Below are 17161 nucleotides of genomic sequence, written 5' to 3'. Positions count from 1 at the left end.
CCACCCACACTCCAGATATTATATTTTGTTTACTTGTTATATTGTCATCCTCATCCCAAACCTGCAAGTATCAATGCAACAAGGACTCCATCTCACTAAAGTGCTCAACAAGAGACAGATATGTCCTCTATAACAGGGGTCCCCAACCTTTTATGTACCATGGACCGGTTTGATTCCTATTTTTTTTTCACGGACCGGCGGGGGGTGGGGGGGGGGGGGTCGGGGGTTCCATGTTCCATGTTCCATATGTGCATGCATTTCCTTGAAAAGAACTAGCTCCAGGTATGTATGAACAGTGAAGGTAACGATCTCTTGTGAAAAACGTGAACTTGAAGAAGTGAAAATTGAACACTATGAACTATGAATATTGAACAACTTGAAGCTAAAGTGTGAACATGCTTAACAAAATATGGGAACAAAACATGGGAACTAAACGTGCATTACGAATATAATCAGTGTGAGCCCTGCTTGTTTCCCTGCAACAAGAAGCTTCCATCTGGGGGTGATGGAAGACAGTGACACCCTCAGTGTGTTTGAAATGTCCAGTCGATTGCGCAATTTGGTCTTAGTTGCAGTCATTGCCGAAAACCCGGTCTCGCATAGATACTTGGTGGGAAACGTTTTCAGCGCTTTTACGGCTATCTCGAGATATTCTGCTTTGGTTTTGATCCAAAAACCCGCCAGAGAGGTTTCCTTATACACACTCTTAAGACCACCGTCATTTGCAATTTCGATCAACTGCTCTTCCTCCTGCGCTGACAAGTTAGGACTATTCGGGATATTGACAAATGGGTTGCGGACCCACTCATTGGTTTGCCGTGGATCTTTGGAGGATGGGAAGTAACGCTCAAACTCATTTGAAAGCGCAACAAGGTGATCGCGCACCAGCTGCGAGAGAAAGGGCCCTGCCTCAGTCTCTCCCAAAACCCCCACTACTGTTTGGAACATATCAAATACACCCCGGTCCACTCGTCGTCCCCACAAATCAAGCTTGTTTTAAATGCAGCGACTTTATCTGCCAGTTTAAAGACAGTCGTCATTCTCCCCTGGAGTGACAGGTTGAGGTCATTAAGCAACCCGAATATGTCACACAGGTAAGCGAGTTTTGACACCCAGTCCTCATCACTAAAATGTGCAGCCAACTGTGACTTTTTTTCCGTAAGAAATCCCTGCAGCCTCTCGCAACTCAAACACTCTGGCAGTGACCTGCTAAAGATGCTTGTTTTTTGTTGCTCATTCTAGCAGTTTAGCTAACTTCCTGTGACACTACCGTTCGCCAAGAACTGATCAAGTGAAGTGAGCTGAGCTGAGGCTGCACAGCGCTGAAGGCAATATGTAAAAGTGTTGAAGGCGGGACAGACAGACGTAAGAAAATAGACATTGCAAAATGCAAACATGCGTGCAATCAAACAACTGCATATAGACCTATGATATGTAAAAACGTGACATTATTGCGAATTGAATTTAGTTTAGTTCGCATGCATTTTTTTTAAACTCATGTCGTAGGCTACGGCCCGGTTAGGAATGTCCTGCGGCCCGGTGGTTGGGGACCGCTGCTCTATAATGTCTGAATGTACACATGCTATTCATTAATGAGAATGTTGAGACTCTTCTACACTCTGAGGGTTAACACTAATTCTTTCTTTTCCTCCTCAGTGATTAAAGTTCAGAGTGTTCTGCCTCCTGAACCTGAGACCAGAGATGAGGTCTTACCAAATGAGTTACACACACACACACACACACACTCAGAGAGAGAGAGAGAGACACACACTTACACTTTGAGTTTGTGTGTGTGTGTGTGTGTTAAGCTCTGAGTGACGTACACACCATCCTCTGCGCCCCCATCCCCAGACTCCAGGTGCTGTGCAGAGAGTGTGTGTCTGGACGCTGCTACTGAGAGGTGAGGTGGAGCAGGAAGGAGGTCTCCATCACCGTCTCCTACAAACACATCGGCAGGAAGTGACACGTCCATGTCCAACGACCTGTCCTGCAGTCTGGACCGCTCCAAGTCTGCTCTCTCCATGAAACACGATAACGAGGAGACGGAGATTCCTCTAGCGGCTAGCGCCGCTACACACACACACACACACACACACACACACACACACACATACATACACACACAAAGAGAAAGAGAGAGAGAGAGAGAGAGAGAGAGAGAGAGAGAGAGACACACACACACACATATTTATTTGCACACAGGTACAGCTTTAAAGGGGAAATCAATCCTAAACTGAATTAGACAAAAAGTGTTTTGAATTCTACATTTAGGAATTTTACATTTAATGTAACCTTAAACTTAATATAACCTTAAAGTCTTATATTATGAGGTGCCCGCAGGACACTTAAACCGTTTTAATTCACACGTTCACAGTGGCCACACACACATAGAAGTGTTAAATCACCCAACACCGTACAACCCCTACTTGTTATAATCACAAATAGGGCTTAACCTGTTTCAATTTAAATGCTATTCAATTTGTTAAATTTAAGTATAAGTATATACTCTTTTGATCCCGTGATGGAAATTTGATCTCTGCATTTAACCCAATCCGTGAATTAGTGAAACACAGCACACAGTGAGGTGAAGCACACACTAATCCCGACGCAGTGAGCTGCCAACTACAGCGGCGCTCAGGGAGCAGTGAGGGGTTAGGTGCCTTGCTCAAGGGCACTTCAGCCGTGGCCCACTGGTCGGGGCTCGAACCGGCAACCCTCCGGTTACAAGTCCAGAGTGCTAACCAGTGGCCGGCTGCCCAATTTAAAACAAGATGTCACTATTAACAAAAATTTAAAACAAGATGTCACTATTGCACATGTGTTATAGCCTACTATATGCAAATATATATAATATAAATGGTTTGTTTTCTAGCCTATATGTTTATTATGTGTTTTTTGTCCCCCTTTGTTTATATTTGTGTCAACAACAATAGCAACAATTCCTTTGTTTTTCCAAACGTTCCATAGCTTTGAATTTTATTGATGTAGGAGCTGTGTTTCAGAGGGGTATTCCAGAAAGGAGGTTTAACAAACACTGAGATAAAACTTAACCTCTGGGTTATCTGAACCTGTGGCGACTAAACCCAAGCTGTCGGTTCCAAAACACCGGTTACCAGTTAGTTCAATCAACCCTGTGTTAGATAACCTAGAGTTGTGCGCGTTCACGGCGAACTTATAAAGGCATCATCTATTGAAAGTCGAAACAATGAGTGAAACCGGCGAAACGAAGAGCACCGTATTTTTCAGAGGCGGAGTAGTCGAGGCTTACGAGGAGAGAACTGTAACAAAAAAAAGAGCAATACTTAAGCGCCTGCGTCCGACACCTTGCTTGGCAGAGAACAGCCTAACTGACCGTGTAAATGCGTACGTTTAGGATAGCCTATATTTAATGTCAAAAGCACAATTAAATAATTCACTGGACATCACGTATTGTATTGACAGCTTTGAATGATGCTTTCTTAAACTAGCCTACCTTGTCACAGATTGAGTGGGCCATAGAATTCTTTGAGAATCCCAAATGTAATTTTCTATTTTAACACGGGTTCTGCAGCTGTGGGCCAAGTTAAACTTTTGCGCTCCATCATCGGAAGGGTGAATGTCGGAAGGCATGGGTAGCCTATTGGACACATTTCAGTGCACATTTGGAAAATGTAATAAGTGATGCTGACCTGCCAATTGGTGAAACTACACATTAATGATCCTCGTGGGTTTGTGTCCAGGAAAACGAATGAAGTTGCGCAGGGACTGCTTTAGCGCAAGGCAAACTTTACGCACCGACCGACAGCTTGCCGATATGCTCTGCATCTCCAACACTACAAAAACTCCCAGTCGGAGAGCGTGTGTAGCCTATTAAAAAAATATTTTATCCCAAATTCCATCAGCATTCTTAACCAAACTTAGTGACAACATGCATACCCGGCTGAGCTGTACAGCTATATTTAAACGTATTTATCAATTTTCTATAGGCTATGTTTCCCCTTTTTTGTACTGTACTTGTTTTAATTATATCTTCAATGTGTCTGAGATGTTGTTTGTCCATCTGTCTGGTGAGCCAAACACAAATGTCCACTATGGTGAATATTACATGATTTTGTGCTTCTTTGTCAATCGGACCTTCGTCAAAATGAAACGCCTTTGTGTGACAAGTGTAAAAATAGCGGCCTGATTGAACATGCACTAAAATAACCGAACATAATTGAACATAACCTGAACAAAACCTACCCCCTACCAGGTTAAGTTCAGAGCCTATGTTACCATAGTTACTTACATAGCCTGAACATTTTTGAGCTTTCTGTTACTGAAATCCCAGGTTTACCGCTAACTCTGGGTTAACATACCCAGCTAAGCCAGTAAACCTGCTTTCTGGAATACCCCTCAGTCCTGCGCCCATTGTAATTGTTTCATAGCCTATTACAAAACAAGCCCACTAGATGGCACTATTACTTGTTATATCAAACCCATGAACAGACAGCTATCCTCGTGTCATTGTAGCCTATTTTGAATTCCTAAATTCTGAGATAAGCAGGCACTAAGGGATGTGTTTGCCAATTCGCATCAGCAATTAAGTTAGACCACTACACTATGTTGTTTGAAGATCACCCATGCTTATCCAGCATTAACACTGTGATTATTTGCTTCGTTTTACACACACAAAAACAACTAATAAAGCCTGAAACGACGACTAAACTCATAGCGCTATGTTATCTTAGTGCCAATCTTCAATGATAGTAGCCTAGTTGGGTTGGACCATCGATAGAGACCTATGGTAGACATTCTCTGGTTGGACGGTGACTCACACAAGGAAGTGTTTTGCAATGTATCCACGCCCATTACTAAGAAACGAAACTAGTGTGTTTACGTTGGGCCGACCAGGTGTTGTCACTTGCGTAGCTTCGTAAAGGCCTTGTATGCGCTCAGAAATAATGGCAGAAGTTACTCCAAGTAACCAGGACCTTTTTACATGTCCTGTTTGTCTTGATCTCCTCAAGGATCCAGTCGTTCTTAACTGTGGACACAGTTACTGCACGGGCTGCATTAAGGACTGCTGGGATCAGGAAGATCAGAAGGGAGTCTACAGCTGCCCCCAGTGCAGACAGACGTTCAGTCCAAGACCCGTTTTGAACAGAAATAATATCGTTGCAGAGCTTGTGGAGCAGTTCAGGAAGAGCAGAATTCAACCTGTTGTTCCTGCTCCTGTTGTGTGTGATGGAGCTGGAGATGTGGAGTGTGACGTCTGCACTGGGAGAAAACTCAAAGCTGTGAAGTCCTGTCTAGACTGTCTCTTGTCTTACTGCGAAACTCACTATAAAGCTCACAATGAACTTAATCCTGGACGAAAACACAATATGGTTGATGCCACTGGTCAGCTACAGAAGAGGGTCTGCATCCAACATGAGAAGCCTCTGGAGATATTCTGTCGCACGGACCAGAGTTGTATCTGTTTTCTCTGCATGGTGGATGAGCACAAAGGCCATGACACTGTGTCAGCGTCTGCAGGGAGAAAGGAGAAACAGGTAAGGACAGGAGTTGTGGTAGCCTATAACATGGCTATATGGTGTAACTAGAATGAAGCAGGCTAGACTCATCCTGTAGAGTTCAATTACAGCTACAACGCCATACAATTCCTCCTCTCTATTGAAGTCGTAAACCAGATGGTTACAGCCTGTAATGACAGCCTTCTTAGTAATGGGTTCATCAGTAACATTAGATATCAACACCTTAGCCATATGTTCATGAGCTCACCCTGATGAAGCAGTTTGCGCTTGAGGAATTGTCTAACAGGCCTATTATTATAGCGAAGCTAGCGAGCGGTCATTAGGGATTGTCAAAGTTTTTTTTTTTTTATTTTTTTTTTCGTCATCTACTTCCTGAAATTTTGGTCAACGATACCCGGGGCACCGAAACACCGGGGCACATGAAATTTGGTGGGTATGTAGCCCCACTAGACTTTTACGGAAAAATTTCGTTTGGTCCCCGGGGGCCACTCCCCCTCCGCGCTGGGCCCCCCGAAACCCAAAAAATGCAGTTTTTCCTAAATAACTACCTGAACCGTGGCACCGAGGATGAAGAAATTTTGGTATGGTATGTTGGTCTCAAGGGCCCACATCAACCTAGCCCATAATCACTCATTTGTGATTTGCACCCCCCCCCGGTAAAAAATGAAAATGCAATATCATTCTGCTTTCATTCTGCTCTCTTCAGTAAAGACGTTCAGAACTGCACCACATTTTATGTGTATGATTAACCTGACATTCTCTGGGGGTATGCCAAGTTTTGTAGAATTTCATCCATGGGGGGGTCTAAAAAATTAAGTTATGTGTACATTTAGTGACTGTACACTCATTGGCCTGTAGATGGTGGTGCACACATATACACACGCACACACACAGACACGTATACCATCAGTATCGGCAATTAGAACGGCCGATACATAATTACAAATTCAGTAGGATTAAAGGAAAACCAAATATTCATCATAATAATAATTTGGCTGCATTTCCAGTATTGGCGTCACGTAGTCGTTTGTCCACTAGATGGCGCATCGTTGCAGTGAGACGTAATTTTGTTTGGAAGTTAATCTAAAGTGGGTTGGAAAGACAATAGGCTACGCTTCCTACAAAGACAAGACTGTACCGTAGTTTACCGCAGAGAACGTCTAAGGGTAGGATGATTTCTGCATGACATGTAATTCCCATTTCCTCTTGAAGCCGAAATAAATCTGAGAATGTTTATCGGACATGCTTGTTTTTTACTGCAGGTAGGCTACGTTAATCCTATCAATAGCAGAACGTAGGTAAAGTAATGTTACCGTTAGCATGGTTGAGTGATGGAGGCCAATTTGATTATTGATGTATTTGTAGAAAACCATAAATGCGTTTATAGGCTACCAAGCAAATTGATAACAGCACTAATTGTAGGCTGTCATCTCATTTGCTTATGACCATAACCTAGGCTACTACAGGAGCTAAGTGAGTTAGCCACAACACGTTCGTTACGTGATTGATTATTAATGGAAAATATATAGGCTACCTGAAAGATAACCCGTCTATAATGCATCCTAAACACCGGGCTGGGACATTTCTGCTCAAAGTCTCAAAAAGCATCTGAGTCAACGTTCATTCCCAAACACCCATATAGGCTACTTCAATCCTCTATTTTGGTGATTCAAGTAAGGAAGAGCATGGCTCAAAGTAAAGTAACTGAAACTACATAAATTCGTCAAAGTGAATAATTTGTGTCAACTCGCCGCAATGTAGATTTATTAACGCACCCGTGATGATCTACATCTCCATTTAAACCAGATGTTTTAGAGCGCACGTTGAGATGTATTCAGGGCAGGGCTGTACCTACACATATTTGTTGCACGTGCTACAAAAATCATTCTTTGCGGTGGATGATTTAGTACCAACGTTACACCGGTCAGATACAGTTTTGCCTATGGCTATTCCGTGAGACTGAGGCGCTTTTTGTTTGTTCGAAGTGCGTGTTTAGGGTGTGAGAGGGGAGTCGATGTGCTTTGATTCCAGCTTGGTAGTTGTAGTCTATGCGATTAAAAAACACGTGTGTGTGAAGTATCCAAACAATGATAACGCTTTCATTATGGCTGCTTTAGCCACAGACCTTGAGCTACTGTACAGTGGGTTGGGTTCCATTTTGAAGTGTCCACTTCATTCGCCCTTTCCGTGATTCACACAGCTACGTGAAATGTATTACTACTGATATGCAAAACTATTAACTTTTCGCCAAGAGGTGGCAGCTTGATACTGCAAGGTGTAAGCCATTGGTTCCAAAGGAGATTTTATTTGGGTCGCCAGCATAGCCTAGTGACAATTTGTGTTGTGTAATAGGCCTAGCATAGGGCCTACCTTATATAGCTAGTTTGTTAACAGTCACGGTTTTGTCATAACTCCCTCTATGCATTTTTGCATTTAGAATAGTTCTGAAACCGGGGGGCGAACTCGTCGCAGGGGGGGCGCCAGTGCGTGGATATCTAAATAGCAAAATTAAACAATATTTCTATCGGGCGCCTACCATGGACTAGGCTGGGTGAAAATCAAAAGATTGCGTCAAAAGATTGAGCTTGGTGTGGCGAAAGCCAGACTAACCATGGACCTCATAGTTGCAAAATGCAAGGGAACATGAATCAGCATATTATTTGCACAAACAATAACGGACAGTAGCTCTTCAACTTTGCCCGTTGTGTATGAACAGTCTCGCAACGCATTTCATGAAGGCCCTTTTGGACATGTCAGTTATTTGCACCACTGGGTAAAACGGCCATTTGTTTTAGACTACTGGTATTTAATTTGTGCATTGACAATAAAGCTGAACATCATATGAACTAGATGACTAAACTTATGCATATGTAGAAGAAGGAACATTCACAAATATCCATGACATGACCTCTCTTCTTGATAGCTGTTGAAAACTGCATGGAACTTACAGGGATTGTTTTGTTTAATAATAAATAAATAAATAAATACATTATGCTGCTACCTTCTGCTTTTCCCAAATACAATGTAGCCTACAGGTGTACCTTTCATCAGTCCAGTTGCAATGGATGGACTGTGATGAACTGCCCTACTTGTGATTGTTTAGAGATTTTAAAGGTTTTATAACAATGCTACAATTTTTTTGGCCCAGAAACAAATCTATTCACCTTTGCAGCGCCAGTAGGCTACTTTGTGTGCGGAATGTGTGCAAACACACATTCCAAACAAGCATACACAAAAGTTTCAAGAGTGGGGGATGAAGTAGAAGATGGAGACAAATTCATTAATATGATTTATTTTCACGGAATGGATGTACAGGACTGAGTGGCGGTCATATTTTGTACCGCTATGCGGTACATCTAGTTACTCTTCACTTAAGAAATAGACTTCTCCGCATAGTCTGTCTGCCTCTTCACCACCTCCATGTCTTGAACTGTCTGTCCACTAGCCACTTTTTACCACTGTCTTCTGCCTCACTGTTTGCGTGCTATATTAGCACACATGCACAACCCCTCCCTCCATGCCACAGCCGAACTGTGACCACATTTACCTTTTCTTAATATAGTTATATATATAGATATATAGACTTTATTCTTGCACTGTTGCACTGTTTGACTTACTCATTTGCACCATCACCATGACACTCACAGAGCACCTTACCTTACTATGCACAGAGAATCACAGGCTCAGTCCCTGCCTCAGTCATTGCAAGCGCCTCTTGATTGATTAATCACCCACTATTGCTTAGTTGTGTTTTTTATATTATATACTTTTAATTACTTTTTCTGCTGTTAGTGAATGTGTGTGTGCTGTCTGTATGCTACTGAGACCTTGAATTTCCCCTGGGGATCAATAAAGTATCTATCTATCTATCTATCTATCTACAGCGGAGAAAATAAGTATTGAACACGTCAACATTTTTTTCAGAGAGGCTATTCGAATAACATTTTCACCAGACATTAGTATTAACTTAGGTAATCCACACATATGAAAAAATCCAAACATTAATGTTCATAAGTAGAGTTATGAGTAAAAAAATGGAATGGCACAGGGAAAAAGTATTGAACACACTAAGAAAAAACAGTACACAAAGGCAAGGAATGGCAAGGAACGAGCTGGAATCTATACATAGTTAGAGAGTAATTATCCCTCCTATCTGTGCAAATTAATGTAAGCTGGGTTAGTACATATTGATGAGCTATAAAAAGGTTTTTCGTTACCAAGTTGTCACACAAGAAACATGTCATGATGGATAAAAGCAAAAAGCTCTTCCAAGACCTTTGCAACATTATTGTTGCAAAACATATCAATGGAACTGGTTACAGATGCATTTCAAAACTTCAGAATCATCCAGCAAGCAGTATTGGAGCCATTATCTGCAAGTGGAAGGAACATCACTGCATCATCAATTGGCCATGCACAGGATCTCCTCACAAGATTTCTGACCAGGAAGTCAGAAGGATAGTCAGAAGTGTAAGCCTAAGAGCCAAGGACCACTCCAGAAAGACTTGGAGGCAGCAGGTTCAACTGTTACAGAGAAAATCATAGGTAATGCACTCCACCTCCATAGCCTCTATGCACGCTCACCCCACATGACTCTATTACTGAAGAAAAACATGTTGAAGCTCATTGAAAGTTTGCTACACAACATTTGGACAAGCTATGAAATACTAAGAGAATGTATTCTGGTCAGATGAGAGCAAAATTTTGGATGTCATACTACACACCATATTTGGAGAAGAAATGGCACTGTGCATCACCCTAAAAATACCATACCAACAGTGAAGTTTGGAGGTAGAGGGATCACGGTGTGGGGCTGTTTTTCATCTCATGGTACTGGCAGACTTCATACAGTTGAAGAAATTATGAATGGAGCCATTTTTTCTGGGAGAATCTTGCCATCCACCAGAACAATGAGGATGAGACATGGCTAGACCTTCCAGCAGGAGAAAGCATTCAGCAAAGGAAACTCTCAATTGGTTTCAGAGAAAGGAAATTCAGGCCCTGACCTAAATCCAATTGAACAGTTTTGGAAGTTACCTAAAGATCAGGATTTACAAGAGGGACCCCTGGAATCTTCAATATTAAAAGACTATCTGTTTAAAAGAATGGGCCAAAATCACACCTGAATACTGCGACTGATTAGTTTCGTCATAGAGGAAATGCCTTGAAGCTCTCATTACAAATAAAGGGTTTTCCACAAAGTATTTAAGAAATTTCAGTAGGCGTGTTCAATACTTTTTTCCTGTGGCATTCCACTTTTTTACTCATAACTCTACTTATGAACATTAATGTTTGGATTTTTATATATGTGTGGATTACCTAAGTCAATACTAATGTCCAGTGAAAATTTCATGCGAATAGCCTCACTGGAAGTATACTTACTGAAAAAAATGTTGACGCGTTCAATACTTATTTTCCCCGCTCGATCTATCTGTCTGTCTGTCTATCTATGGTAACTGCAGTGTGGATGTGATGCATTTGTTCAACATAGACGCACTTGGGAGAGACCCAGAGGAAATTCCAGCAGAGAATCCTGGAGAGGGAGAAGGAGCTGCAGGAGCTGAGGAAGGCTGTGGAGACGCTCAAGGTGAGTACTGACCACAGGTGAAGACAGCAGCTGGCTGGAGGAACCATCTCAGGCCTCAGTTAGGGACTAGTGCTCTCGTCCAGTTAGCTAGAGAGAACTTTCCGTTCTAAGCCACACTGTGGGCAACAGGCTTTGTGGAAGAGCTGTGTGAGGGCTGCTTTAGATGGATCACGTGTCTTTGTGTGTCTCGTATCAGAGCTCTGCACAGACAGCAGTGGAGGACAGTGAGAGGATCTTTACTGAGATGATCCGCTCCATTGAGAGAAGGTGCTCTGAGGTGACAGAGCTGATCAGAGCTCAGGAGAAGGCTGAGGTGAGTCGGGCTGAAGGACTCCTGAAGCAACTGGAGCAGGAGATTGCTGAGCTGAAGAGGAGAGATGCTGAGCTGGAGCAGCTTTCACACACAGAGAACCACATCCATTTCCTCAAGGTAACTGCTGATCGGTTATGAGGGCTCAGGATGTGCTGATGGCATCAATCTACCTTACGCAGCACTTTAACAGACCCCATGCCCTTTCACATCTGTAAAGAATGTTTTTTGGTTAATGCTCATATTTTTTGGCTATCAAGACCTATGAATGGTATTTTCATACTGTGATTATGATCTACTGAGACCTAGTCAATATGAGCCATCCCTAATACCTGTTTTCTGACTAGTCATGTGCACTATACTGATATTGTCTCTCTTTGTCTTTCTCTGTATTTAGACTTTCCAGTCAGTGAGCAACACACCTGAGACTAAACATGTGTCCAGTACCTGTGTTAACCAAAGCCTTTCTTTTGAGGCTGTGGAGAAATCTGTCTCCTCACTAAAGGGGCAGCTGGAGGATTTCTGCAAAGAGGAATTCATGAAGATATCTGCAGCAGGTTGGTCACACTCCTGACATTCCTGACATATGCTGTAAATTTACTAAAAAAAAATAAAACAATTGACATTACACCTCTTCTGTAAGTCAGTGTAGTTTATGATATGATTCTTTCCATCTCAATAGTGACTGAAGTCCAGGCTATTTTGCCTTCTGAACCAACAACCAGAAAGGAATTCCTACAATGTGAGTTTTGTCACAATCATACTTCAATATTCCAGATCAAAAGTCAAATTTCATTGCAATCAAATTTTCAGAATAGTTGACCGGGCTTGGGTAGATGAGTTTGAAGATTGGTGCAGGTCCAGTTGGTACAAAGAAAACTAAAGAAATCATATTTGACTTTAAAAGTGGGAGTTTCATGCACCAGCTGATGACTATTGAGGGGGAAGGGATTGATGTGCTAGGAGAGTAAAAATACTTCGGAACAATAATAGATGCAAAACTATCATGGAATCCCCACTCATCTACAAAAAGAGTCTGCAGCAACTATTCATGGGTTTCATCAGGTCCCTTGCCAATGATGTATAAAATCAAGCACCTAGTTTATGAATGCAGACTGCATGGTGCATGATTTTATACACCTGTGACAAGGGACCTGATTGACCAAGATTGCTGGACAACAGTTAAATTGTCTGACCATGACCGGTGAATCCAGGGTGGTGAGGAATTTAAGAGCAATTAGTGGTGATGCGCAGGAATGAATGCTATGGTACGCACACCCATCTACAGAATAGCCTGCTGTAATGGGATACTGGGCAGAGTTGGGACGTTATGGTAGGCCAGCTTAGTGTGAATCATACTGTAGGTGTGAACACACACACAAGAGAAATGCTCTCTCGTTGTAGAGTAGCCTGATGGTACGCATAGTGCGTATGGCCGTACACCTGCAGGTGTGCCTGCTGATGCGCTACATCCCCTTTTCCAGGTGTAAGAGGTGCTGCCATCAGGCAGAAGGTATAGGGTGCTGTCCTTCTAAACCGACTGGGCTCACAGATCATTCATCCCTACCAGCATTACACTGCTGAATAAGCTAGGAAGGGACATTTTGATCCTCACTGTGTAATGCTGCTCTCTGGTATTATATTAAAATACCACTGATGATATTGCACTTTACTATTGATACTGGTACTAATGATACTGAACTTTACTATTTAATAATGTAGTGATACTTGTGTATGTTGTCTATTGTTTTTGTGTGAGGGTATGGGAGAGTTTAGTGGTTGTCTGTTATCTATCTGACGAGTGGAATGGTGCAAGATGAATTTCGGAAAGGATCAATACCAATCTATACATCTTTCACAAATTTCACTATACATATGTAGACAACCCCTAACATGCATTCATCCTGGAGTGAAAATATATAAAGTCTGACAAACACACACACACACACACGTACATTGTTCAAAGCATTCTGTCCTTTGTGTTGTCTTCTCCTTCATCAGATTCCTGTCACTTCACACTGGATCCAAACACAGCTAATAGAAACCTCCATCTGTCTGAGGGGAACAGGAGGGTGGAGGGGAGAAGAGAGCCCCAGTCTTATCCTGATCATCCAGAGAGATTTGATGAGTATTCTCTAGTGCTGTGTAGAGAGGGTGTGTCTGGACGCTGCTACTGGGAGGTGGAGTGGAGAGGGCAGTGGGTTGATATAGCAGTCTCATATAAAAGCATCAGCAGGAAAGGACGGGGTAATGAGTGTGTGTTTGGACGTAATGATCAGTCCTGGAGTCTGGGCCTCCGCAGCTCTAGCTCCTCTTTCTGGCACAATAATAAAGGGACTGAACTCCCTCTAGTGGCCAGCTCCAGAATAGGAGTGTATGTGGATCACAGGGCAGGAACTCTGGCCTTCTACAGCATCTCTGACACAATGACCCTCCTGCACAGAGTCCAGACCACATTCACTCAAACACTCTATCCTGGATTTTATGTAGGTAATAGATCATCGGTGAAGCTGTTGTGAGTATTCTCAGTTGAGTATTGGTCTGGTATGAGCCAGGCTAGGACCCTGCTGCAGTAGGAGGCATTAGTGTTTCAGCTTTGGGAACTGGGGTCAGACTTCTCACAAACACCTTGAGGAGAAGGAAGGGTACGTAGTGTAGTGTAGCATAAAAGTCCAAGTTCAGTAAAATGGTCAGTAGGGTTTTGTAACATTAAAATAAAAGTTTGAAGATTTCACTTTCACACAACTCACTGATACAAACAGGTGTTGCTCTTTGCACCCACTCAATATGTCGAAGAAAACGTTTTGAACTTGTATATCTTATTTCACTACATTGATACAGACCAAGAAAAATAAGAAAATATTTTTAAAATACTCATGTACTCATGTAATCAGCTGTGAATGTAAAGTCAGCTTCTGATTGTTGTGTCTGTCTTTGCCCCTGATTGGCAGATTTTCATCCTGTGTGAAATCAGCAGAATATAAAAAAGCCGTAAAAACCTCTGTAAACAACTCCAGACTGCCTCTGCCACAAACACAAATACATTGAGCTGATATTTTTAATATTTTCTTCATTTTTTTGAGTTAGTATTTTCAGTGTGAGGTGAGAAGACACAGAGAAAGAAGCAAGATACAGAATGTTGTGTGTAAGTGTGGGTGTGTTGTACATCAGCCTGTGAGTATGATGGACGCGTCTCTGAGTCTGACTCATTCTGATCTGCCTGGAGCTGCTGAGGGACCCGGTGGCCTTTCCCTGTGGACACAACTCCTGCATCACATTCAAGGTCTATTTTTAAATGGTAAATAGTTACATGGTCCAAATCATTTTTAGGGCCCTATCGTGCACTCAAGCGCAATTGACTTTGTATACTGCCGCTTTTGTCTTTCCTAATTTGCATTCAGCGCATATTGGAATTTTCCCTCCACGGTAAATGAAGGAATGCAATTGCGCTTAGGGGGGCGTTTCAGAGAAAAGAGGAGGCGTGTTCTGGCGCAAACGTTCCCTGGTGATATTTTGCAGTTTCAGAAAACAATTCCACCACAGACCAGGGATAACCTGGTCTAAAGTCAGTGGCACAAATATTCAGATGCTATTTTAAGGCTGCATACTGTACATAGCGGGCGCCTGCAGGAATGAATGCTATGCACACCGATCTACAGACACCCATGCACACATGGAAATATTCAAAGCCTTGATAATATTTGTCCGTTTAAACAAACTGACATGTGGACGTAAATGTAAACTTGATGTCATTCATCAAATTGAAAACAATAAAGGCAGATGCTGTTTGCACCCATGGTGTCCATAGCCAGCAATGATATTACCTGTAGTACCTGGTGATCATTATGACACCCTGTGAATTAGAGTGCGGATCGGGCCGCAAATTTCTGTCCGAACCCGGCCCGCGTCCGACAGAGTTGCGTCCGAACCCGACCCGAACCCGACAGGCATTTTCATTTTTATGTCCGAACCCGACCCGAGCCCGACGCAGATGATGCCTCAGTTATTCCCATGCTAGTGATTAAACGTTCACGTTTGTGGATAGCCTGTCTTTTTAGCCCATTAAACGGAACACACAACAAATTGTGTACAGAATCAGATGAGCGTGCACGCACGCAGGTCACACACAGTGCACATTAACACGAGGCCTAAGCAAGCATAGCCTAAATAGAATTCTTGTCTTACCATTGACGAAAAGTCTTAAAAATGAACTGCAACAGTCGTTGAAACTACAGTGCCTCTGTCACTGATCCATGTGCAGCATCGACGTCAGGGGCGCAGGAGATATTTTGAAAGTGAGGGGGACCAAATTGTGAACACAAACCCATAGTGAAATCAGATTTCCAGATATCGGATCGCCACCTCTGGCCCACTTTCGACCATCATATTTTAAACTTGCCAGAATATTAAGATAATACCATTGATTGTTTTCAAAATATTGTTTGATTAAAATTGTCAAAACTGTGAGATGAGCACAATGCCAGATCTGCCCTCAGACCAGCTTCTTGCTATGTGCTATGTGCAATTCTACAAATTTTTTTTAGATTTATTTTACACTACTTGGGCCAATGGTAGAATACTCTAAAAGCAACATGATGTTGATATTTTATGAAGCCATGAATGAATCATCATGCCTATGATCCAAACATAGACTACATGATCAAATAGCCTAGTTAGGCCTACAGTAACTAAATTGTCTGGTATAAACCAAATCAACTCTCCACTATGTGTCTGCAGTTAATATTTATGCAATGTTAGAACATGTTGGCTTAACAAGTTACCAGTCTAGAACACACAGAAAATTGCAACAGAAAGTTGCCTTTATAATCAAATATTTGTTCCAACAGCATTTAAACAAAGCATTTATAAAATTGAAAAAATTTGTCCCATGTCTGTGACAGCCAGACGTGACACCGCTAAATTCTCAGCTTGTTTATACCCCACACTGAACGCGTAAGAAAGGCCCATCATTCTGGGGTGTGGTCGCCTACTCTCTGGGATTTATGCACCAAGGTAACTGAAGTATCCAATTTGTGTCTTGAAATTATGTTTGAAATAAATGTCTTAGAACAAAAACTTTGGGTAGGCCTATATACTTGTATTTTAGTGAAAACGAGTTAATCAGTAGGCTAGTTGAGTTTGTTATCAATAAACATAACAGCTAATGTCATGTTGAGCAGGAGATAGGCTACCATAAATCCTCAAATTATGCCCGGGATTGATTCTATTTATAGCCGGACACAGGGCTCGAATTATCTTTTTGTCTTCAAGGGGGTCTCTCTATCTCATAAAAAGTTGACACACCCCGCACATAGCCTAACAAGGCGATACAATGAAATAGCATAGGCGCAAGTGGCGCTTTTGCGCAGTACAGTATATGCGCACGGTAGGCCTAGGCTTTACCTTGACACAAGCATACAACAGACATAGATTTTTCATAGAAAATGATTACTTTTAATTAATTTCAACATATTATTGATTATAATAGTCCATATCTCAATTCAATTTCACAATACAAAGAAATAGACTAAACGATTTAGTCTGTGCCATTCTCAATTTCACAACGTAACTCATTTAAACCAGACCACCATCTCAGATAGGCTATCCTCAGTGTCAAACACAATAATGCATGTAGTGTAACTTATACACAGGGGAAAAAGCACTAACTGGCAGAAATGAATAAAGCCAGCCAAACTATGTTCTAGTAGGCTAATGTGTTGAACCGTGGAAAATTAATAGACGAACAATTTTGGAGTTTGCACTGAGATA

General features: G+C 42.1%; 1 protein-coding gene across 2 annotated transcripts; it reads left to right on the top strand.

Annotated features, from left to right (window-relative positions):
* Positions 1–4828: 4828 nt before the first annotated feature.
* On the top strand, positions 4829–14137 carry LOC121715156 (tripartite motif-containing protein 16-like). 2 transcript variants are annotated; one of them, XM_042100581.1, is made up of 6 exons: positions 4829–5513; positions 10987–11082; positions 11279–11512; positions 11799–11949; positions 12075–12134; positions 13394–14137. In XM_042100581.1, the coding sequence occupies exons 1-6, from the start codon at positions 4908–4910 to the stop codon at positions 13909–13911; spliced, it is 1665 nt and encodes a 554-aa protein (XP_041956515.1). In that variant the 5' UTR covers positions 4829–4907; the 3' UTR covers positions 13912–14137. The 2 variants fall into 2 exon arrangements, with proteins under 2 accessions (XP_041956515.1, XP_041956514.1); XM_042100580.1 differs by having other exon boundaries at positions 4830–5513; positions 11790–11949.
* The last annotated feature ends 3024 nt before the right edge of the window (positions 14138–17161 follow it).

The sequence above is a fragment of the Alosa sapidissima genome, chromosome 8, assembly GCF_018492685.1.
Source record: "Alosa sapidissima isolate fAloSap1 chromosome 8, fAloSap1.pri, whole genome shotgun sequence".
NCBI classification, from domain to species: Eukaryota; Metazoa; Chordata; class Actinopteri; order Clupeiformes; family Clupeidae; genus Alosa; species Alosa sapidissima.
The sequence above is the reverse complement of the archived record's forward strand: the minus strand, read 5'-3'. Positions and strand labels throughout refer to the sequence as shown.